At 29.2% G+C, this 25,438-nt stretch overlaps 4 protein-coding genes across 7 annotated transcripts in view; 3 read left to right on the forward strand and 1 right to left on the reverse strand.

Moving 5' to 3' along the window:
* The window catches only part of Pex12 (peroxisomal biogenesis factor 12), a 3,036-nt gene extending 999 nt beyond the window's left edge, over positions 1 to 2,037 (forward strand). The window contains exons 3-7 of the mRNA XM_018541949.1: positions 89 to 197; positions 285 to 484; positions 1,275 to 1,643; positions 1,742 to 1,827; positions 1,918 to 2,037. Of these exons, the coding sequence (XP_018397451.1) occupies positions 89 to 197; positions 285 to 484; positions 1,275 to 1,643; positions 1,742 to 1,827; positions 1,918 to 2,029 (876 nt within the window). The 3' untranslated portion in view covers positions 2,030 to 2,037. The remainder of the gene's footprint in view (positions 1 to 88; positions 198 to 284; positions 485 to 1,274; positions 1,644 to 1,741; positions 1,828 to 1,917) is intronic.
* A 926-nt stretch (positions 2,038 to 2,963) lies between these two features.
* LOC108775441 (solute carrier family 25 member 40) lies at positions 2,964 to 8,394 on the reverse strand. Its single transcript, XM_018541814.1, has 7 exons — positions 8,027 to 8,394; positions 7,464 to 7,630; positions 6,809 to 6,943; positions 6,516 to 6,678; positions 6,233 to 6,426; positions 5,899 to 5,980; positions 2,964 to 3,249 (listed from the first exon to the last, which is right to left on the reverse strand). The coding sequence occupies exons 1-7, from the start codon at positions 8,139 to 8,141 to the stop codon at positions 3,002 to 3,004; spliced, it is 1,104 nt and encodes a 367-aa protein (XP_018397316.1). The 5' UTR covers positions 8,142 to 8,394; the 3' UTR covers positions 2,964 to 3,001.
* Positions 8,395 to 9,463: 1,069 nt separating this feature from the next.
* Mer (ezrin/radixin/moesin family protein merlin) lies at positions 9,464 to 21,832 on the forward strand. Of its 4 annotated transcripts, none has more exons than XM_018541698.1 (9): positions 9,464 to 9,487; positions 10,300 to 10,558; positions 10,654 to 10,783; positions 10,893 to 11,098; positions 12,951 to 13,178; positions 14,090 to 14,508; positions 19,186 to 19,315; positions 19,776 to 20,111; positions 21,245 to 21,832. In XM_018541698.1, exons 2-9 carry the CDS (start codon positions 10,451 to 10,453, stop codon positions 21,629 to 21,631), a joined length of 1,944 nt encoding a protein of 647 aa, XP_018397200.1. In that variant the 5' UTR covers positions 9,464 to 9,487; positions 10,300 to 10,450; the 3' UTR covers positions 21,632 to 21,832. The 4 variants fall into 4 exon arrangements, with proteins under 4 accessions (XP_018397200.1, XP_018397199.1, XP_018397201.1 ...); XM_018541697.1 differs by lacking the exon at positions 9,464 to 9,487 and adding an exon at positions 9,641 to 9,675; XM_018541699.1 differs by lacking the exon at positions 9,464 to 9,487 and having other exon boundaries at positions 9,942 to 10,558; positions 14,090 to 14,329; positions 14,402 to 14,508.
* A 1,821-nt stretch (positions 21,833 to 23,653) lies between these two features.
* On the forward strand, positions 23,654 to 25,069 carry Ada3 (transcriptional adaptor 3). Its single transcript, XM_018541850.1, has one exon. It carries the CDS (start codon positions 23,729 to 23,731, stop codon positions 25,067 to 25,069), a length of 1,341 nt encoding a protein of 446 aa, XP_018397352.1. The 5' UTR covers positions 23,654 to 23,728.
* Positions 25,070 to 25,438: the final 369 nt, after the last annotated feature.

The raw sequence follows: 25,438 nt of genomic DNA on the forward strand, positions 1-25,438 counted from the left end.
ATCTATATATATATAAATATATATATATATAAATCATGTTTATATCATATTAATATTTCAAAATCATATAAATCTTTAATAATTTTAGTTTCTTGTATCTTTTAATCTTGACAAATATGGGTATATTCTTGAATGGACAGATGAAGGATATTTGATTTTCAATATATTTCTTCAACGATATTACCTAAAGAAATATTGTAAGTATCTTCTAATACATTTTATGTATACTAGTATTTTCTTATTTAATTTCTTTTAAAAAATATTATACATTATATCATTTTTAGTTGCATCATTTTCTGAAACATTTTATGGTTTGAAACGTGTCACAATAATTAATTCCAAGACAGGATTACAAGAAAAATTATCACATAAACAACAAATATTATCATTAATATTAATAGTGACATTTCCATATTTAAAGAATAAACTTATGCAGCTTAGTTTAAAATATAAACTTCAAAAAATAGACAGTACATCAAGAGAGGCAAGTAAAAAATGTAACCATTATTTTTAACATACACTGTATATTAAAAAAGACAAAAGTTCTATAAAAATCAATGAATGTAGATCTTGGTCTTCATTTATTTCAGATTTCTATATAGTCTCCTCTCTTCTCAATATATGCAACGCGATACAATGACTGGAAGCTGTTATATAATACTCTCGTCTTCTAGAATTACCTTTAGCTGATGTGTTTCAATGCATATTATCTCGGATCGTTGTTACATTATCAAGAATTTATTTCTTTAATTATAATTTTTTATATTACTAAAATAAAAAAATTTTTCGAGATTATTATTTTGTGAATATGGAAGTTGTTTTAACTAAGTCACAGTGATCTATCACCTTCAATACTTATCTGACTTGACTCCAGCAGAATTTATTATTTTCTAAGATAAAATTGTGTTTAAAAGGAAAATTTTTGATGATATACTAGCGATCTAAGGCAATAGAATATGTCAGTCTAAATGTAATTTTGAAAGAGGAGTATTATAATATACATTATAATTGATTATTATTATATATTTTCAATTATCGTATATATATATATATATATATATATACCAAAATTTTATCATATCAAGAGAATGAAATTATATAAAAGCCTGATACGGATAAAAGCTAACATCTGAATTCATTGACTTTTTAGAATTTTTGTCTATTAACCTTTTAAACATATGGATGCATGTGTGTGTATGTGGGTGAATGAATGTGGGTGTTGGTGTGTTTTTTGTACTATAATTTTTTAATATATTATATATTTCTTAATACAGAAGAGGCAAAAATTTTTCAGTAAATGTGTCATTAAAGGACTTTCAATTCTTTTTATAACATATGAAACTCTCACGTTATATAATTATATACTTTATGTATCTGAGAAATCAATATATCCATCACTCTTGCTAAGGCTACTATCTGTTACACTGACATACGCTGATCCACAATCTGCTCTCACTATTACCGAGTTATTAAGGAAGATAAAATATAATTCATTCACTGTCTGTGATGGATGGAATATACTTCAAAGAATCGTTACTGGGTCTCTTGAACTTGGAGCTTTCTTCTTACAGTTTCTTTCTTGGTGGAATCAGGAAAATTATGACATGGATATTATGAGTCTTCCAGCTCCACCACCACCAAAAGTAAAAATAAATATAAGAAATGGCGTAATAATTATAGTACAATAGCGATATAATTTAAACTACTAACATAAACAAAATATAATTTTTTGTTTTAACAGGTACCAAATGTAGCACAGCAATATAAAGGAATTTGCCCACTTTGTCGTAAGCCTCATCATATACATACTGTGCTCATGATATCTGGGTAAATAGATAATGTTTTAGTATTCAATTAAAGTTTTTTCCTATTTTACTTTTAAATAAAGTACAAAATTAATTTTATGCCATTTTTTAGTTACATATTTTGCTATGAATGTATTTTATCGGAAATAAGGATAAAAAAGAAATGTCCAGTAACACATTATCCTGCCAGAGAAGATGATCTAATTCGTCTATATATAGAATAATAAATTATACATGCATATACTTTTTCATATATACGTTAAATATAATATTAAACATGTAAATATTAAAGAACTTAGAAAATGTTATGAAAAGTTGGGCTTTATTTATTTTATAAATTAATTACATATTTCAAGAAAAACCATTTAACATTGTAAATCTTCAATTTAATCATATTTCATTCACACACGCATATACACGTGCGGTCTACCAGAGGTATTTTTTAGTAGAAATTCTGTAACATTTTGGAAATTAAGCATTGTTGAGAAAAATGTTTTAGACAAAAATTGTAAGATTTAAAAAGATTTATTTAATGGTCTTATCAATTTGGTCTTGGGGTAATGTCGCCTAGGTCAAATCAAGATCACATTAATTTTTTTAAATGGAACACTTATTCTGAAATCTAATAACTAATCTCGGAAGCTTTCCGAAACACAATAAAGTTATTTTTCATTAAGTAGTTTTCATGGCTTGAAAGTTACAATACAACCGACTTGGCATTACCCAAGATGTCTGATCGCTGATAAAACTTCTTGATTGTTATTTGAGGTTGTGCCCTGAGTAACATTTGTTAAGATCAAGACCATTGGAGGATTGTCCCATTTTCATTTTTGAATTAAAAATTTTTACAAAACATGTTGATTTACTTCCATAATTAATAAAAAAACATATTTGGAATTAAATATTGTATTCCAAAAAACGAAACATATATGATAGCTGTCAAATTGAAATAAATTTTATTACTTAATTTTATTCTAAACTAAAAAGGGAGTTTCGATTATATTTTATACATATATTTTATCAAACAGAAATATTGTTTAATTAAAAAATAATTACATTTTAACGTTTCGAAAAAATTTTATTTACATCTTTCTGTTTCTGACATTACAATTCAATACTCAATGATCAAGCATAAGCCTTAACTTCATTATAGTTTTGTATTTAGCATATAATTTTTCTTTCATTTGTACTTTTCATCATTTTGTACTATTAGGTTTATGTTGCAATAAATGTATATCATGTCCAATTTCAAATTCAATAGCTTTTTTAGCATTATATGATTGAAAGAAACGCTTGCCATGTTCGAAAGTCGCAATCATAATTGCACAGGCTGGGGCCACTTTCACCAAACGTGGTATTAGTCCTGTGAATAAACCTTTCAATCCATTCTGATAATAGATCCTTTGTATTATAGTCCATGTAGTACTGCTGCGAATAGGTTTATCTAAACATTTACATTAATAATATATGTATATAAAATTTTTGTTTTAAGTAATATTGAATTGTCATAATATAGCTATATGAAATAAATACATATAATTTAAATATAAGTTAAGATAATATCAATAGACTCATATGCAATCGAAAAGAAACAATAAAATGCCAATTTAAGCCGACACAAATTATCAGTGTTTATCTTTATATTATATATAAAATTTATTCAAAATGAACAATAATAACGCATACGTTTCGATCCACCTACAGTATTTTGTACTTTATGATTTATATTTAATTTATTTTCTTTTGTACTGAGGACCCGAATGAGGGTCGAAATACATATATACGTTATTATTGTTTATTTTAAATAAATTTTATATGTAAAGACACATAACTGATAACTTGTGTCGGCTTAAATTGGCATCTTATTGTTTCTTTTAAATATATATATGTATATATTATTATAGGGTGTCCCATAATAACCGCATCAGTGCTCATGGAGCATTGGTAGAGCAGATTAAATCGAGTAGAAAGGTCCTGTAACATACTAACTTCACATTAGGACGTGCGCACAATGAAAAAAATATTAGGAGAATAGAAATAAAATTAAAATTTTAACTTATCAGAAATATGTAGGTTAAAATCTTAATATTTATTCCTAATATTTCCCCCAACATATGCACGCAGAGTCTTAATTAACGAGATATTAATTTGTTGAGATTGCCAAATAAAGGTTGCCATTTTATGAGACGCTGAAAGTCAGCGTCGAACAATTACTCCTCAAAATTTTCTTTGTTTGCAATATTTTAGGAAAAAATGTTTTAGATAAAGTCAGACGCAAGATAATGTCATTAGTTTGACCTTGGAGAGAGCTATTTGAAGATTACAAGATTATCAATTTTTTAAAGAAAATGCCCTATTTTTGATAGTAGATCCTCATAGCCAGTCATAATTTGAGATATCTCTACTTGAAAAACAGTATTTGTAAGATAATTGTATCTTGTATTTTGTATTTCAGCGAAGCATATAAAAATTTTTTGTATTTTATATTTTAATATGGGAGTATATAAAAGTATTTTGTATTTTATATTTCAGTATTAATAACGAAAGATTGAAAGTATTTTGTACTTTAAATATATGTACACTAAAACTGACAATTAATCTTATTATTTAAATCGTAAGTTGTGCAAAGTACATAACACTTTCAACCTTTTAATTTGCAATACAAAATACGTAATATTAAATGTACAAATTAGTTCAGTTCGTTTTTTGTCTTCAAAAATGCATTTCAAAACAAAATGAATGAACAGATTAATTAAAGTATTGTCCATCGCGAGCTACTACTTTGTCCCATCTCTCAGGCAATTTTCGAATTCCATCTCGAAAAAATGACTCGTCTTTGGAGGCAATCATCTTTTGGAAAACGGACCGAGCTAATTTGTACTCCCAATACTTTCATGTATACCCGCCCACCACTAAAATACAAAATACACTTTTGTTGCAAAAGCTGTGTTTTAAAATATATAAAAGTATTTCAAATACATGCCTAAGTTCTGCTTGTAGCTGACATGGAAACTTTTCCAAAAGTATAACGAAGAACCTCTTTTCGTTACTTTGTATTATTTACCATCTGAATATAAGTATATCAATGAAGTTGTTAAAAAAAAAAACCCTCAATTTCTTAAAGCCCCTGAGTAATCACCACAGCCATATTGTGACATCAAAAATGAGAACATATTTTGTTTATCAAGTGCCATTTTTAAATAAAAACAGTTTGGATAAAATAAAATGATGAGATAGCTTTAAATTTAAAACAAAAATAGACAAAAATTATCGTTATCCCTTCTTAGTCCATAAATAATCGTAAAAAATGATTAAAAGCACGTAAAAATGCGAGTAGATTATGTATGCACATCAAGCAAAAACACTGCACATGCCTTTTATCCTTTTATGATTGTTTATTGACTATCAAGAAGAATAAGGATAGTTTCTCTATCCATTTTTACAATTGTTTTAAAGTGCTCTCATCATTTTTTTAAAATTCAAATTGACTTTATTAAATGGCACGTAATAAAATAAACGTATTATTTTTCGTTTCTGACGTCACGATTCAATATGGCTATGGTACTACTTAGAAATCTTTAAAAAATGAAATGATTATATTTCTTTCCAAAAGATGTGAGAAATCTAAGAAAATATTTAAAAATTAAAAAATCTATTTACTTAAAAAAATATTGATTAGGTAGAAGTAGTCTGTGTGATTATTTGATAATATTTAAAAAGTCTATATATATTACACTATTCTGACCCGTATAATAGACTTCGAGAGAAGTTGTAAAGACATTTATGTCTTAAGGACATTCCTAGCACATCAAATAAAATGGTGGGTGGGAAAAATGTTTACCTAATATAAAAATAATTTATTACAAATTATCAACATCTCATAATCAGCATAAGTTATTTTTTACAAATATTTTTTAAATATTACAACTGTGAGGACGAATATCTCAACAATGGTGCATTATAGAAAAAAAATTATAGAACTTTATGAAATTATTTTTATCCAATTTGCATGTTTATAAAAAATTATCGAGACACCCTATACATACGCACACGTGCGCGCGCGCATATAAGTGTGTATAGTATGTGTGTTTACCTGAATAAATTTCTCTTTCGCCCATTTCAATTTGTCTATGTGTTTTTACTACATCAAAGGGAATAGTGAAAAACGCTGCTATCTGCAACAATGTTTATGTCTTAGGCCTATCGCACATGAAATGCATAATTGTGCATAAGCATAACATAAGGCCGCTGGACCAATGAGCATCTTATGTTAATCAATATGGCATCTTTATGCTGGATGCTCATTGGTCCAGCGGCCTTATGTTATGCTTATGCACAGTTATGCATTTCATAGTGCGATAGGCCTTAGCATGTATGTTTTGAAAGTATGTAAAATATTGTAATAATTATATTTCTGAAATACATACAGATCCAGCTACAGCTCCTGCTGCTAAATTAAAAGTAAAAGTTTGCTGTGAGCTATACAATCTCTTTATAGTTTCATAATTTAACCAATATATAGCGCTAAAAGGAACATCACGAAGAAGAGTTGAACTCAATCCCATCCACAAGCCAGAAATACCGCTATATCTCACAACTATTTTTAATGTCTGTGTTATTTCTGAAACACATAAAGCATATTTGAAATGGTCAAAATCTTATTTTAAATTACTTTACAGATTAATTTGATATTATATTAATTTATCCTACCTGCATAACTTAGTTTCTGTGATTGCATTTTTGTTCTTATCAACTCCAATGGACTCACCAATGTTGCAGCCCAAATTCGTGCTATGCCACCAGCTAATATAGGAATCCAGAAAGGTTGTTCCATGTTGGTTCCCTTTTTTTTAAATTCTCTATTATATGTATCCTAAAAATACACACACATATATATATATATATATATATATATAATATTAGATATTTCATCATATATATACATACTATGTAAAAATAATGCTAAAAAATTATTACTATGAAGATACTAATACTTCAGATACCTTCAAATATAATCTTAATTGTTCATATGAAACAAAATAAATTACAGTTGCAGGTATAGCTAGAACAAGAGTAGGACTCAAGCCACTCCATAATGATGCTATACCTTCTGTTTCACTTATTTTTAATAAAGCATCCTGAAAATAAAATCAATACAAATAATGAATGTATGGGCATTATTAATACTATATTACGATTTCTCTTTGTATATTATATCATGACTTGGTATTCTATTATACTTTATTAAATAATATATATTATATTTTGATATTAGAAGAACGAATAATTATATGAATCTTATACTTTTTTAATGACACAAAATTTTGTTTTGTATGTATACTTGTACATAATAATGTATATTGATTCAATATATAAAAACCTTTCAAATAAATGCATCTAATTCAGTCAACATATATTTTTTATTTTTAACAAACTTGAACCTCACAATACATAATTAAGATTTATAGATTTTTATTTATTAATACGTATAAAGTTTTTTTTATATATTTGATCAATCTATATAAAAAAATATATTTGTGAAAAATATCAAAATTAATTTGTTTTATGTAAGTAAATATTTATGTATTGCATTTCAAATATCATAATTCATATGAAAATAAAAATAATAAATGTCATAATTACACAGTAATTACATACAAATGTTCCATTAAATTTTCTATTTCTTTTCATCCAGTCAGGCATTTTACCATTGGTACAAGGACATAAATGATCCATTAAACCATTGCAATATAAAAAACATTTATTTGAAAGCATCGCTTTCTGTTGTGTTTGAAGACGTATTTTTACCACATCCAATGGAGTCACTAATAAAAATATTAGGAAAAATACATAAACGTTCAAACTTTTACTTACAAAAGGTACACGAATAATCAAAAACATTAAAACAAATATAATTTTTTAATTAAAACAAAAAGCGTAAAAATATATTTAACTTCAAAATAATATAAAATATTTAAAATAAATATAGAACATAAATAGACAACAGAATATAACAAGATCTTGTAATTTTCATAAGCTAAAATAATTAAAAAATGGCATATTTCGGAAATTTGATAATATTCTAGTCTCCCGAAATTTGCAGCATATATATATATATATATTGTACTCAATATAACATTTTATAAAATTAATATATAAATATATTAGAAGAAACAAAAATCATAAATTATATAATTATCCAGTTATTATTACAAATTTACCAAACACCGATGTAATAAATGCACCAGTGCAAGAAGCCACGATTTGTTGATACGGTCTGATACGAAATCTTGGATCGTCCAAATCAACGTTCGATGATACGTTTAATTTGTTCATTATTGTTACCTACGCCTATGACATAAACGGCAACACAATCGCGGCTCGGCAACGATCTAGCTATCGACAGTTGTGTATAGAATATCCTGCTCAGTTCAAATGTTGATAAAAATACTCTCATTCGATGCGTTTTTGCACGAAACAAACGAATCTGGCAATAAAAAGTGTCGCTCTGCTCTCCGAACCGAGATATTAAGCGTTAAATTTGACGACTATTAAGGTTAGAAAATCTGTAATAAACGTATGCTTGCATCGCCATATTTCGCGACTGTAATGCAATCAAATGCAACACTCAGACAGTCTGCTCTTTATTGCTGAACTTTTGCACTAGTTCATCTTTCTTCCTTTTCTCTCCAGGAGAAGGGAAAAGGAAAACAGATGAACTGGTGCAATCACCATACACTGGTGCAGCCTAATGCTGGATTCACACTGCATCCGATTTTCGTCGTACGACGACTCTGCAACCAATCAGAAAAATCGTACCATCGATACGAAGCAAGATTTTGTTTTCTGATTGGTTGCAGAGTCGTCGTACGACGAAAATCGGATGCAGTGTGAATCCAGCATAAGGCCTGTTCTTTTTGCCTGCACTGTCTGAACTGGTACATACAGTGCAATAAGTTGAAATGAAACAAACGTATATCTGTTTCACTTCAACTTATTGCACTCTGTGTACCAGTTCGGTAAAAAGAACAGGCCTCTAGAGTTTAGATATCAGGGTGCAAACCCATGCAGCGGAATAGCGTAGGGTTGATTTAGCCCGGATCCTCATACGGACAACAGCGCTTTGACACCGGACGCTGATTGGTGAAAAGCGGGTTATGGGGGTAAATTTTACCCTCGCCACCGGTTTTTCACCAATCAGCGTTTGATGTCAAAGCGCTGTTGCCCATATGAGGATCCGGGCTTATACTGGCCGCAATCTGTTAACTTATGCCGTAATCTGTAAAAATTGACCAATCACAGTCGAATGAGAGGGGAATAATCGATTATAATTGGTCAATTTTTACAGATTACGGCACAAGTTAACAGATTACGGCCAGTATAATCCAACCCTTAAGCCGGTTGCGCTTCTCTGGGTTGCGTTCCGAAACTCGACTCTGTCAACTCCGAGTATCTTTGTTCAACATTCGGCGAACAACAAAGATGAAAAGGCCGGTATTCATAGTCAGTTCTTATTTGAAGACTGTCTTAAGTAATGTCTTAAGACGCGAATGCAGCCATTTGATTGGTTCGTGACATCTTAAGACTGAACTTAAGATGGTCTTGAATATAAGAACTGCCTATGAATACCGACCTCAGAGTTGACAGAGTCGAGTTTTGGAAAGCACCCCTGATATCTAAAGGTACGGTCGAGTTGCCACTACAAATGCTTTGAAACGTTTCTTGATTGGTCAATTTGTAAAATTCTTTCTTTTGATTGGTCAATCAAACGCTTCAAAGCATTCGTAGTGGCAACTCGACCGCAGCTCACATATATGATACTATAGAATTTTATAGAAATAAAAGTGTATTCTGATTGACAGGTCATGAGGTCAGATTCTTCATATCCTGTCATTTTTTAAATAAATAAGCTAAAGAATATTATCTTATATATTATTTAATATATAATATTTTGTATACAACTTATTTTTATAACGTGTTTAAAGATTTCACATAAGAAATATTATCAAATTTTGCTTAGTATATCTTTAATATTTAATTAATTTTGGAATGCATACTAAGTATATACTTCTTTGCATCTTTAAATAGGTATATGTGTATGTATATATAGATTTGTTTATATATGCATACCAAGTTTAAGAATAATATTATAACGAATATTGTTGAATAAAGTGCAACAAATGCTCAATAAACTAAGTCTTAAGACATCTGGGACCATTTGTAGAAAATGACAAAAATTCTAAACAGTTCCGCAATATAGCTCGCATAAACGAAAGCAATAGGCACACACGTTGGCGTGTATCGACTCGCTCGTGAAAATAAATCAAGTACGCGATAGAATTGGGCAGAATGTGATTGTACGAACCATACTCAAGAAGATGTCAAACGTTTGAAACAAGCCGCCGTGCTCGTCGATTAATACTTATATGTCGTTATTAGATATGTCGAGAATGTATTGTATTGGAGATCTTAGATAAGGTTATTTCATTTATAGTTTGGTTACATCTTTCAATAAGCGCGAGTCAAAAAAATATTGATGCTGCACCATGAAAATATTTTTCAATAGCGGCGCCAAGTATAATTTATCATATGATCGAGTGCTTTCATGACAGCGATTAACAGCATGTAATGATTTTATAATACGAATGAACACAGCGAAAAATAAGATGTCACCATTTCGGAAGAAAAAGTCCGGGAGATCCTTTCCTGTCAAAGTTTGCACCTTAGATGCAGAACTTGAATTTAATTTAGAGGTTAGTAGTTAATGTCACAATCTTTCGTTGGATTGCTATTACGTATCTTGCATTGATGTTATATCTCGCAAGCTGACAAATTTCCTGTGGCATAGTGGAGATCGACAGGCAGAGAATTGTTTGATCTGGTGTGCCGAACGATAGGATTGAGAGAAACATGGTATTTTGGACTTCAATATGAAGATGCAAAGGGCTTTATTTCTTGGTTAAAATTAGACAAGAAAGGTAAATGTAATTTGTCGCCGTTTATTCAGACATTGATTGGAATAGATATAATCTGAATACTTGTGTAATTAATTGTATATTTATTGCAATGACATTGAACTGATTACAGTTCAAGATCAAGGTATTTCGCAGCAGCAGACAACATCATTCATGTTCTTAGCAAAATTTTATCCTGAGGATGTAGCTGAAGAACTTGTGCAAGAGGTCACTCAACATCTGTTTTTTTTACAAGTGAAACAAGCTATATTGTCCATGGATATTTATTGTCCACCTGAGGCTTCTGTATTACTTGCTTCTTATGCTGTCCAAGCAAAGGTATTTTTTTTATAAACTTAACTATAAATGATATTCATAGTTGATTCTCATATTTAATACTGTTTTAAATATAAAAACCGACTATATACTACATTAATCTATACATTTGTTAAATTAATATATTAATATAAATTTAAGTTAAAATAGCTAATAATTTGCATTTAAATATATATATATATATGTATATAATATATAACATATTTTAAAATTATAATATGTACATATAGTTTAAACATGCAACATATACAAATTATAGATTTATCTTATTTATGTATTCTGATTTTCTTATATAAAGTAAAACATTTGTATTTTGTGTTACTTATTAATAGGATATTAATGTGAAATATAAAAATTTAAATTTAAATTAGAAACGTAAATTATATACATTTCAGATAAACATATTAGTTACATAGATAAAACTGTATCAAATATGTGAAAATATGGTGAAGTTCCTATTAAATAGAATTCTACTTTTAAAATAAATAGATCTTGGATTTGATTTACTTCTGTACATCAAGTGTACACACGTGCATATGTAAAAATACAAACACACACACACGCACACACACACACACACACACACACACACACATACAAATATTATAAACATACATATATGTATATATGTGGAATTAAAAACCTTGAAAATTTTATTTATTTTTGACAAAAATGTTTCAGATAAAAATAGAATAGAAGAGAAATGTACTTCAAAAAACGTTTTTTATTTTTTAGATTTAGATCAAACAAATATAAAGGTCACTATTACTTTTGTATATGGAATCATATGATTTTCTTTATATACCATGATTCCTTTAATTATTTTTCATGTAATAATAAATATTAAGATAGAGATATTAAAAAAATTAATAATTTACTAGATATTTTTATACTTTATTGTGGTATACTACATGAAATGTCAAATATCTCGTAAACTATTAATTTTTTTATATAATTGTATGTTAATATTTTTATGAACAGAATAGTGAGATGAATTAATTGATATAAAGAACCCATACTTGCTCTTAAAAAAAAGTAACTGTGCAATTTGCATTAAGCAAATAAAATAACCGGATACCATATTTCCATAGTTCGGCCCAACTAATCTTTAAGATTTAAAAAAGGAAACATTTCTCAATATAGAAAAATATAATGCTGTTACAAATATTTACATAAAAGTAGGGAAAATTTTAAGAAAAAGTAAGTTATATTTTTCATTTTTTGAAACATTTTTTAATAAAAAGTGGGAAATGTATACTTAAATCATACATATGTACTTGATATGATTCAAGTGTGTCCATTTTTTCATAAAAAGATACTAGAAAAAAAATAGAAAAATTAAGTGATTTTATAAAATTATTTATGAAGTTACTTTTATAAGTTTATTAACACATTGACATGTTCATTGATATACAAAAATATATAAAGAACTGTTTTCCAAACACAATTGACTTTTCTCCTCATTTGCGGAGAGATATGTTTCTAATATCTCGTTAACTATTGCGAAAATTGTAAAATAATAGAGAATTTTGAGACTCATAATCAGTTAAGTTTAGTTTACAAGCGATGCGTCAAAAAATTTGGAGCACCCTATATATACATATTCATTTTTGAATAGCAACTATGACTACGTTCACGAATTTATAAAATTGATGTTATGAAACTGGCCAATCATTCCATTCTTTAGAGGAATAGCTGCGATTGGTCATTTTCATAACATTAATGTTATAATATATTATAACATCTATATATTAATTTAAATATGTATACAAAAGTTAGTTTTCTTTTACAAAAATTAATAATTGTAATATGTGTATAATAGAAAAAATAGTAATTTTTCTGTTTTGATTATCAGTATGGCGATTATGATGAAATTTCATATCGCCCTGGAATGCTTGCCAGTGAGGATTTGCTTCCACAGAGAGTTATAGATCAATACCAAATGACTCCAGAAATGTGGGAGGATAGGATAAAAATTTGGTACGCCGATCATCGTGGTATGTCTCGAGACGAAGCAGAAATGGAATACCTTAAGATTGCTCAGGATCTCGATATGTATGGTGTAAACTATTTTCCTATTAGTGTAGGTATATAATATATTTTTCTTTACTTTTTAAGGAAGTTGATAATGTTAGGCTTTGATACATATATGTTCTCAAAGATACTGTTTCCGAGTAACTTCCAAAACGTTTTACCCGTTCGTTGTTTATTAAAAAGTTACAAATAAGAGAGAGAGAGAATTCAATTCTATTTAATCTCGCATTGTTAACACATTTATTTATACTTATTGGTTAAATCCATGTGGAATCTTTTATATTTTGTGTTGTAAAATGTATGAGTAAACGCAGTAGAACTTCATTTCTTCCTATTACAGGGAGAAGGGAGGCTTCATTATTAAAAAGTTGGTTCGAATTAAACCTTACTTTGCGTGGAATGTTGCAAACTCATATTGTACCTTGTTTCGCTGAATATACATATTGTATGTGCATAGAGACAATGAGTAACTGGATAAAACAAAAAAAAAATAGCTCTGAGTTTACAATTTTCCACGCGAGAAAAAGTTTCATAAGGATTTATAACTTTTCGTATGAAGCGAAAATCAACCCAAACTTATGTTGTGTATCTACTTTTTTTATAGTACAATTACCAGATGTGGAATCTACTGTTAACAAATTGCACATTACGCATTTTATATATAAAGCAAATATAAAGGTTTCACATAGGTTTATAACTTTCTATGCAAAAATACACATTTTATTATTGTTAAAAATATTAGAGAGAATAATTAACTTTATTTTTTATATAATGAGCAACTGTTAAAACTTTTTGGAGACCACTCAGAATAATATTCTTAACAATACATATCAAGTTTAAGAACTTGAAATATCTCCCCTAAAGTAAACATTTATCAATATTTTGTATCTTTTAATATTTTAATATTTTGATATCTTAAAAAATCTTATGTTATATAAATTTTCTTATTTAAAATTACAGAATAAAAAGGAGACAGATCTTTGGCTTGGAGTAACAGCATTGGGATTGAATATTTATGAAAAGGAAAATAAATTAGCACCGAAGACAACGTTCACGTGGTCGGAAATTCGTCATATTAGTTTCGACGATAAGAAGTTCATAATCAAGCCTGTAGAGAAAACATCACCAAACTTCATGTTCTTCTCGCAGAAAACTCGCATGAACAAACTGGTAAAAAAACAATCAGATGTTGGCAGCTGGGTGAGGGGTTTAATAGCTTTAAAGTTGAACGAACATAATAGTGACACAGCTGCTCACATATTATTTGTTAAGATCCTAGATCTGTGTATTGGCAATCACGATCTATTTATGAGGAGACGCAAACCAGATTCCATGGAAGTTCAACAAATGAAAGCACAAGCCAAGGAAGAAAAATCCAGGTAAGTAAATATATCTTCTTTCATGAAACAATTTGTTTTTATCACAAATTTTATGTTTATATTTAGAATGATGTCTAATGACTTCATTATTTACATAACTGATAAGGAAAGTCTCCCAATTCGGGAATTTAAAAATTATGAAATTCTGACAATACATAGATGATACTCTGAACAATTTTTTTTTGCTATCCAAATTTACCCTAAAGAGATAATGATGAAGGAAAAAACTCACATCATTGCATTCTGCTACAATGTGAACATGATATCGTATTTTATTAATGCCTGATTCGAGCTTTTAAACCCTGCATTCGAGCTTTAAGAAATGTTTGATTAATAATATCAATATCATAAGTAGCGAAATTATTAGCTCCCATATCATGGCTAAGTTTTATTCGCAAGTAAGATCACAGTTAAATAAGGGTTCATGTTCACCGTTCTATCTCTCGATAGAAGTTTTAAAGATACTACATCATCTTAATTGTAGCTGAACGATACAGAAAATAGAACTTACAATCAGTCGTGATCAAGGCTGGACTGAGGAATTATGACGCTTCGAGGGAGGACCAAGAAGAAAGCGTCCTCCCTCGTTCTCGCTTTTTCGACCACGTTTGCTTTCTACTACCAAAGATCACGACAAGAACGTGGCAAACAGAATCCCATTTGTTTATATTTTTTTGTTTATTTTTAGTTTTTAGTAAGCGCTCACTATATTTGTGTGTGGTAATAAAATCGTTATTACACAATAAAACAATTATTATAAAAAATACAAAATCAATATTAAATCATACAGAGTCTTCGCTAAAAGTCAACGCTAAAATATTTCGAAAACGATCGATTCTAGTGAAAAAATATATCTATATAAGAGCAAAGCTATAGGACTCTATAAAAATCTACTTAACTGATTTTTTAAATAGGACCCCCCTTTTTTGCTTGTTATTATATAGCTTATTTCAAAAGCTTTTTAAAACAGTATAATAAAATATTTTTTTATTAAGTATTTTTCGAGTTGTAAGACTTGAAAATTATGGTACTGCCGGCATTAGCATTACCCAAATCTTATCAATAGATACAATCAATAGATAATATCAAGAGATAAAATCTTATATTGACATAATCTTTATAATACTCGTTCGGTACTGTACTGTTTACTGATACGTCCGTGAAAGCGTTCGCGCGATCGACCGCTTAGTTGCGCCGCTCCTGATGGCGCGAATTTCATGCCCTGTGGTTGGTTGTTTTCAAATGCTCACTGTTTGAAAACTATTAATGCCACAACATTTTCAACTTACTTTTTCATGAAGTGCTTTTTCAACATACTTTTTCATGTGCCGGCTCCTACAGTTGAACTGAATCACCCTGTATAAATTAATACGTATATACACAGGATGTCTCTAAATCTTAGCATATGGAGTACAAGACTTTATGCTAAAACAAATAACTTTTTTCTTTAACAAAATTACGTCCGACAAATAGTTTTTGCAGGAGAGCAAGATAAAGTTAACGTATGAGCGCTCTTGTCTACGCTCTTGTCTTGCGTTCAGACCGGCGCAAACTCGCACGTCCCTTGCCCTCGGCTATCAAAAGTAACATTTGAAGATGCAAATATAACTCTGTTATTAGTTTACAACATCTTAAATAATAACAATTAACTATGAGAACCGGCCCTTGACCTTCTATATCATATTGCTTAAAATAGAGAAATTAACAAAATAAATATTGCTTACTTACGTAATAAATAAATAAAAGAATTGCCTGTGATCTCGTAGCACCATTTGAAAATGTAGATACATATGAATAGCAATATGCTTTGCGAGCTAATCGTTCTAATTCGAAATATCGCATTCTAAATATTGTATTGTTTTTAAATGTGTATTAAATTATTAATTATTGAAACACACCTCAAAGTAATTTTCGAACTTGTCGCAATTAGCAGGAATTTCGATTTAAAGATGGGGGCTTATGTGAATGTCTACTCAGTCTCTTCTCACACCTTAAAATTAACAATAAAAAAATCGCTTGTAGGTTTGTAAGAACATCTGTTTATGAAAAACTCCTAAATTAATGCAGTTTGAATTTTTGTACTTTATTCCTTAGCCTTCAAATCATTCTAAAACTAATTTATACTCAAAAAATAGAGTCCGGATTTTCCGCCGACGGATGTACTAATTCGAGTCGATTGTAGCACGTTGTTCTCCATTACCACTTGTCATGCCCGAAGCCGTTGCGGTAGAGCGTTGATAGGAAGGAACACGGCAGTGGGATAATTAGCAGCGATTTTACGAAACAATAAAAGCTATCTCCAAGGTCTTGCAAAAATAAAATTCTTTATTACACTTTTCAGTAATTTATTCTGTGTTATTTTTAGAAATAAAGAAAATTATTACAAAATGTTGTCGAAAAAAATTATTTTAAAAGTATTCGAAATAATGGGGAAAATCTAGAAGTAACTGAAACATTAAGTACAGTGTAAGAAAATTTACAATAGTATCTTTTGCAGTGACGTGCTTATAATTACATTATACAATCATGATTGCTCTTTAAGAACATAAGCACTATCTTTAAATATATAATCAATCTGTGTTGGTCACAGAAACATAAATATGTATAATGTTAGAAATGGACGAAGAAGCTCCGCTCTACTTTACTTTATTAGTTTTGGGATTGTTTTGCGAACAAGAGATGAAGCTCAAAAATCGAAACTGCATTAATTTATAAGCTGATACAGTTCCTAAATCTGAACTATTAATTTTTTATTTCCGCGTAGAGGATTAGCTCTGGACAAAAGTTATCACTGAATAATCTATTTAAATAAAATACATTATTTTTCAATATTTTTAAAGAATAAATTATTAATTACGTACAAAGAACCACGTCTGACTCTCTACTGCCTGATCCTTGGATACATATTTTTGGCTATTTAAATAAAAATTATGATATTCCAATATCTCAAACGCAATCCATTTTCATTTAATTTGAAACAACTCAGAAATCTGTCCTGTACAGTATCTTCTGAGATCAAGATCGCTGATAAAATATATAACTAATCGAAAATAATTATATTATCATATTTTTTTCATAAACTTTTAAACGAAGAAAATAACCGCTGTGTGAATAAGTGTATTAATTGCAAAGGAATATACTTTGAATGGAATTAGCTTGTCGGTTGTATGTTTGTAAGTATATTATAATCGAAATCCAGATACTTTTTAAACAGACCGTAGGTGGCTATATGTATATTATCAAATACATTCTATTTAAAGAAATAAAATGTGCTAATGTGATCTAATAATTAATCTTAAATTATAATTGTCTTATCGTTATTTAATTATATATATATATATATATATATACTAAATTAATGCAGTTTGAATTTTTGTACTTTATTCCTTAGCCTTCAAATCATTCTAAAACTAATTTATACTCAAAAAATAGAGTCCGGATTTTCCGCCGACGGATGTACTAATTCGAGTCGATTGTAGCACGTTGTTCTCCATTACCACTTGTCATGCCCGAAGCCGTTGCGGTAGAGCGTTGATAGGAAGGAACACGGCAGTGGGATAATTAGCAGCGATTTTACGAAACAATAAAAGCTATCTCCAAGGTCTTGCAAAAATAAAATTCTTTATTACACTTTTCAGTAATTTATTCTGTGTTATTTTTAGAAATAAAGAAAATTATTACAAAATGTTGTCGAAAAAAATTATTTTAAAAGTATTCGAAATAATGGGGAAAATCTAGAAGTAACTGAAACATTAAGTACAGTGTAAGAAAATTTACAATAGTATCTTTTGCAGTGACGTGCTTATAATTACATTATACAATCATGATTGCTCTTTAAGAACATAAGCACTATCTTTAAATATATAATCAATCTGTGTTGGTCACAGAAACATAAATATGTATAATGTTAGAAATGGACGAAGAAGCTCCGCTCTACTTTACTTTATTAGTTTTGGGATTGTTTTGCGAACAAGAGATGAAGCTCAAAAATCGAAACTGCATTAATTTATAAGCTGATACAGTTCCTAAATCTGAACTATTAATTTTTTATTTCCGCGTAGAGGATTAGCTCTGGACAAAAGTTATCACTGAATAATCTATTTAAATAAAATACATTATTTTTCAATATTTTTAAAGAATAAATTATTAATTACGTACAAAGAACCACGTCTGACTCTCTACTGCCTGATCCTTGGATACATATTTTTGGCTATTTAAATAAAAATTATGATATTCCAATATCTCAAACGCAATCCATTTTCATTTAATTTGAAACAACTCAGAAATCTGTCCTGTACAGTATCTTCTGAGATCAAGATCGCTGATAAAATATATAACTAATCGAAAATAATTATATTATCATATTTTTTTCATAAACTTTTAAACGAAGAAAATAACCGCTGTGTGAATAAGTGTATTAATTGCAAAGGAATATACTTTGAATGGAATTAGCTTGTCGGTTGTATGTTTGTAAGTATATTATAATCGAAATCCAGATACTTTTTAAACAGACCGTAGGTGGCTATATGTATATTATCAAATACATTCTATTTAAAGAAATAAAATGTGCTAATGTGATCTAATAATTAATCTTAAATTATAATTGTCTTATCGTTATTTAATTATATATATATATATATATATATCTTTTAAAAAGATCCATAACATTACATTTAGGAGGCAAATTGAAAGAAATAAATTAGCACGAGAAAAACAATTAAGAGAAGCAGCGGAAAGAGAAAAAGCTGCAATGGAACAGCGACTTCTACAATACCAGGAGGAAATACGATTGGCGAATGAAGCTCTTGTAAGAAACTAATAACACAGAAAGATATAAAAATAAAAGTTTTTCTATATAAACAAAATATAGGAAAAAGTTTACATATAAAAACATAAATTAATATACATTTACATGCAAAAAAGATGGGCAACTTAAATTTTAGCATTAATTTTTAATTTGTGCCATGCAACTTCACAAATTTCGTATAAAACTTTAAGATCTGATGCATCTTCATTTATATTTATGTAACTTCATGAAATATCGATAAGACCGTTTTTTGAAGTACCAGTCTGAAAAGTAGAGATTTCAAGCTTTAAAAAGCTTGTTTAAACATCTCGTTATGATGATTTTTCACTGAATTGTTGCTATTTGAAAGTATTAAAAATTAATGCTAAAATTTAAATGAACCGTTTTTTTTGCGTGTGAATGTATAATACATAGAAAATCTGTAATTATGCATTTAACAATTTAATCTTATGTTTTATAGAGAAGGTCTGAAGAGACGGCAGATCTTTTAGCTGAAAAAAGCCGTGTAGCAGAAGAAGAAGCAATGCTTTTAAGTCAGAAAGCGTCGGAAGCTGAACAAGAAATTACACGTATACGATTGAATAATATGAAGACTGAAGAAGAAAAAGTCCATTTAGAACGGAAAACTAGAGAGGCTGAATTATTAACTGAACGACTAGTTCAAGAATCGGAACGTAGAGCTGCTGAAGCAGAAAAATTAAAGGACGAACTATTACGTGCAAGAATTGCTGAGAAAGAAGCTAAAGAGAAATTGTTAGAGTTCTTGAGTAGAAATGCTTATACTTCTACCATCACTGTAAGTACATCATTAATATTTAGTTATAAATACTGCAATAAGAAATATTTATATCAGGCCCGCGAAGCAATATAATAGAAAAGAGTAAAATCTCTGCAATTAACTTTAGACTCCGTAGCGGCAAAAAAATTCGTAACGCTTTAGTCGCTGACAATCTCGTTTTTACGGTGGAAGTGTGGTACTCACAATTGCGACACTATCGAAATGAGAATGACGTGTGTTGAAAAAGACTTAATGTGCATTTCATTTCTCATATGATGTGCATAATGTATTATTGATTATTGTTTAACGTTTGGTGAACAACAAAGATAAAAGTGAAACATAAAAAATAAATACTTTTTAATTCTTCTTTCCATAATTCTAACTCTTCGAAAATAAGTAAATTCCATGCTAAATATCCTTCAGCGATATTTCTAAAATAAAATAGAAATAAATAATTTTCTATAATGACTTTGTACTAAAGAATTCGTTTCATACTGTATAAAGTTTGCAGATAAATATTAAGAAAAGCCCGTTCACCTCAAATTTTAATAAAAATATACTGAATCGATGCGTTTTCGCGTTAAAATAAAGAATTAGCAAGAAAATGTACGCTCTGCCCCGTGAATCGAGAAGCGTTAAAGTTGACGACTATTGAAGTTACAAAATCTGTCACAGCCGCGAAATACTGTAATCTGCAATGCAAGTAATGTAATTTTACAAAACATTTGCATTTAGAATGTGACGTTCAGGTTATTTAAACAACATTGAAAATGACTGAACTTATGTATCGATTATTGAAACATATGTTGTATTTATTTTAATTCATATTAAGATTATTAAAGGTTGGCAAATGTAACTCAGCTATTGCTCTTAGCTATTGCTCTATATTTATCAATATTATTTTATGCAAGTGAGCATTATATTTCACTTTTTTAATTTTTAAAATTACTGATTATTGATATTCATTACGTTAAAAAGATTCTTAGTGATACTTACATATTATGAATTTTGTCTCAAAATTTCAGGAATCTGCTGTAAGCAGATGGTGCGTCATGTCATGCGAAACGCCTTATATATACATATACAATAAATAAATTTATTTATTTACTTGTTTAGAAAACTTATCAATCATTTATTTTATTTGTTGGCAGCCTGTACCAAATTTATTTCCTTCTACGCAAGTACTTCCATCAGAGCTACAAGCAGATCTTCAGACTCTACAATTAGAACCTTTACACGCAGAACCTTTACCACCTGATTTAACATCTTATGATCTTATTAGCGATGGAGATGTTGATCAACTTTCATTAGAGATTGAAAGGGAAAGAAGCGATTATTTAGAGAAAAGTAAGCATTTACAGGAACAACTGCGAGAATTACGTTCTGAAATTGAAGGTTTAAAAGTTGGTGACAAGCAATGCGAATTGGATCAGCTGCACGAGGAACAAGTTCGACTTGGCGAGAATAAATACAGCACGCTGAAAAAAGTGAAATCTGGATCGACTAAAGCTAGAGTCGCTTTCTTTGAGGAATTGTAGTTATTGAGAATGAAATAAATTTACTAACAGATGTATATTAACGTGATATTAGTAAAATTCATTTAATACTGAAAAATTAAAATTATGTAAATTTTTATGTGCGCGCACACACTTGCGCATGCATAGAAAAGGAGAGGTGGATATCCACTTAATCTTTATATTTTGTAATAATATACTTGAGTACTCTATATAGAACATTGAGCCAGATATTGAATTAGATTTCTTAATAAATTTGAAATCCTTACAAAATTTTCAAGAAAATTCTATATAAATATTGAATATAGAAAATCATAGATCTGTTATTTGCTATATTAAATTTTTTTTACTTTCTGCAAATTCAAATATATGTCAATTTCAAATATCTATTTCATTTCAAATACAAGTTTCATAACGTTCATTATATCACTATTTCTAATAAAAAATTGAGTAAAAAATCCTGAGTGTTTTTTTTAAATGGTTATTGAAGCAATTGTTCCCAAATAAAGTTCATCTAATTGGCACCATCCTTTGGATATCGCACATATAAGTAAACCGTGCGCTTGGTAATATGCGTGAATGTTCCGCCGTCTCATTACATAAGTTGTATTCGTCACTAACATACAATGAAATCTTCAACCATCATAATGATACAAAAAATTGATTTTGCATTACAAATAAAAGTAAAATAAAAAGGCTCAAGTGATTATTGATATATATTTTTTGCATTAAAAATCATATTTTTTTCCGTTAGAAGCATTTTCTTTTAGAAAATATTGATAAAGAATAACGCTCTGTATATTATGTAATCTTAAAAAAACTTATACTAAATTATAAAACCCAGATTTACTTATATATATATATATATATAATAATTGCGTTTAAATCAATTAATTCCATTAAAAAGTGCATAACAACGTATAGTAATGTGAGTTTGTCACTAGCCCGTGTCGCAAACCGCGCTCCGTGTAATATCAAAATAGGCGGTACGCGGTATAAGGTAAGAACCAGTAAGAACTCATGGTAAGGTCTCGCTCGCTCTCGTGGTACATACGTAGTTCCCGCAGCTGGAAAATGGACGTTGGTGCCACTAGTGTAAAGCATTACAGGAAAAAGGCCGCCGTGGCCGCTCTCAGGTTTCTCTCTTTCCCATGGCACATAGAAAAACGTAATCAGTAAGCGAATTGACCAATCACAATTGAGAACGTAAGCGGCGGCTGCTTACGTTCTCAACTGTGATTGGTCAATTCGCTTACTGATTACGTTTACGGCCTTACGTTTTTCTATGTGCCATGGGCTTAAGAGTAAGAAATTGACCAATCACGGTTGATTATTCTTCTCACATTCGACTGTGATTGGTCGATTTCTTACTTCTGCAGTCTCATCCACTACTGCTACTGCCATTGTAGACCACGCATAAAATCTGAACTATCTGCTGAAGTAAAACAAAGTGAAGTAGCCAACATCGTGATATGATAATGTCTATAACCTATATAACGATTTGCACAATTTTGTATTACTATTCGCGTTTAACAGTATGTATGATATTGATATCGTATGTTTAAAGCAAGATGAAGTAAATGAGATATTTATAATCTGTAAAATGACTACTGCTTTCTGAATAATAATAGTAATCAATGAAGGGAATGTAAGCCAACATCTAGTGTTGACTTTCATGCTCCTTACTTATTATTATTATTATTATTATTGTTGTTATATTAAATTTACAGTAGACGTTTTCTGCATTTAGTCAATAGAATTTTAACATAAATCGACATACATAAACATTCTTCTATCTTTCGTAACATTTTGATTATAACAATAGAATGACATTTATATCAACTTGTGTTACTTAAATAAAAAGTACCCAATAATATATAACTATAATAATAATAGTAAATATAATAGTAATAATAGCAATATAATAAGTATTAATAGTAATATTTATTTTACAGATGTTGAATAATTATATTCAATAATTATAATTGCAGATGTAACAAAGTTATTCATTGACTATTGTATTGGTTATTCAGAGGCTATTGCAAATTAATTACAAAAATAATAGCCTTCCTGTAGGAAGCAACAATTTAATTATTATCTACTATTGAATGATTAACAAATATGTCTGGAAAAGGAAAGCAGAGTTCTAAGAAAGCTGTCATTAAGATACGTGAATCTGGAAAGACTACACAATCTTCCATAATAAATTCTGATGCAAACTCAGAAGTACAGGAACCAACAACTTCTCAATTTTTTCCAAAGACAATTGATAACAATCGACATCTGCCAAGATACACTAATATCTTAAAGCGTGCAGCAGAAGAAGGTGTTGCAATGGATGATCTTGATACACTACAACTAGAGCTTGAGACACTCTTGTCAGCAGTTGTTGTACGGCATCGTACACTTCAAGATGAGATTACCAGCTTATTTTCAGCAGAAGAACGTAAAGACAGAAGATCAAAGAGTAGTAAAAGCCTTTCTGTACTTGATAAGAAGATACGTGAGGAAAAATTTAAACCGAAAGAGATTAACACCAAAAGTCAATCACCTTTACATACAAAACTGTTCAAGCAAAAGACAGTAGGAAGTTCAACCAATCAGGTATTGCCGACATTACACGAAATATCAAGAATTGAAGGATCTAAATCTGATGTACCAAAACTGCTCTTACCGAAAAATGATACACCCAATAAGTTTTGGGCTTCAGTAGATTCCTATTGCAATGATATTATGCCTGATGATATTAAATTATTAGAAGAATTGATTATTACGCATGGGGATATAAATGAATTCAAAAAGATTCCTTCTTTAGGCCGTCATTATAGCTTAATGTGGGCACATAACGATTTATTGCAAGAAGAAGATGCAGCCAACTCAAACCGAGAGAAAAAGAAGAATCGCACAGATATGCCACACTTGATATCCAAAAGTGATAAAAAGACTAATAGTATTGCAGGACCTCTTACTCAGAGACTGGTTTCTGCACTTTTGGAAGAGAATGTATATGTCGCAAATAATAACATGGAAAACAAACTATTCCGAGATGGAGATCCTCCTGTCTTGAGAGATCTAACTATCCAGAATTCTATGAATTTGGAGTTACGAATGCATAAAGAATTGGTCGAGCAAGGTATCTTGGAACCCGATGTACAAAAAAAAAATCAAGAGGATGATGAGATTCTTGCAGAAATTAAAAGATGTCAACAAGAATTATTTGTATTATCTAATCATAATGTTACGCAGCTGAAGAGATTATTAAATCTGGCCCAGGAAGAGAGTAAGAGACAAACATTGAAACGGAAAATTAACGTTGCGGATAATGACGTGATAGAACATTATAAGAAATTGACCTTGGCGAAACAGAGAAAAGTACCATTGACAAGAAAGGATCATGAGAAAGCATGGGCATGTCTTCGAGAAAGGGAAAATCTTTTAGAACAATTAAATATTACTAAATAGTTAAAAGATATGTTTTATATTATGTAATGATTGTTATAAAAATATATTTATTGGACTCTTTGATATTACAGTCGTGATAATATCATAAATGAATTTCTTATGCTAAGAAATAAATGGGTTTCACAGAGTTTATATAAAGATATTAATGCATAATTATATTATGATAAAAATTAATTTGTGCAACCTAAATATAGTTTAAAATCCAATAATGTAATAATTATATATAGAAGTTAAACATATATTTTTCTTCGGCATAATGTTATGAAATTAAATAAATTTATTTGTAATACTGAAAACCAAGAGTTTGAAGAAAATTTGATATAAATTATTTATACAAGTTTTTAAATAAATTTTTCGCAAAAAGAATTT

The sequence above is a fragment of the Cyphomyrmex costatus genome, unplaced genomic scaffold (genome assembly GCF_001594065.2).
Source record: "Cyphomyrmex costatus isolate MS0001 unplaced genomic scaffold, Ccosl1.0 scaffold30, whole genome shotgun sequence".
Taxonomy (NCBI): domain Eukaryota; kingdom Metazoa; phylum Arthropoda; class Insecta; order Hymenoptera; family Formicidae; genus Cyphomyrmex; species Cyphomyrmex costatus.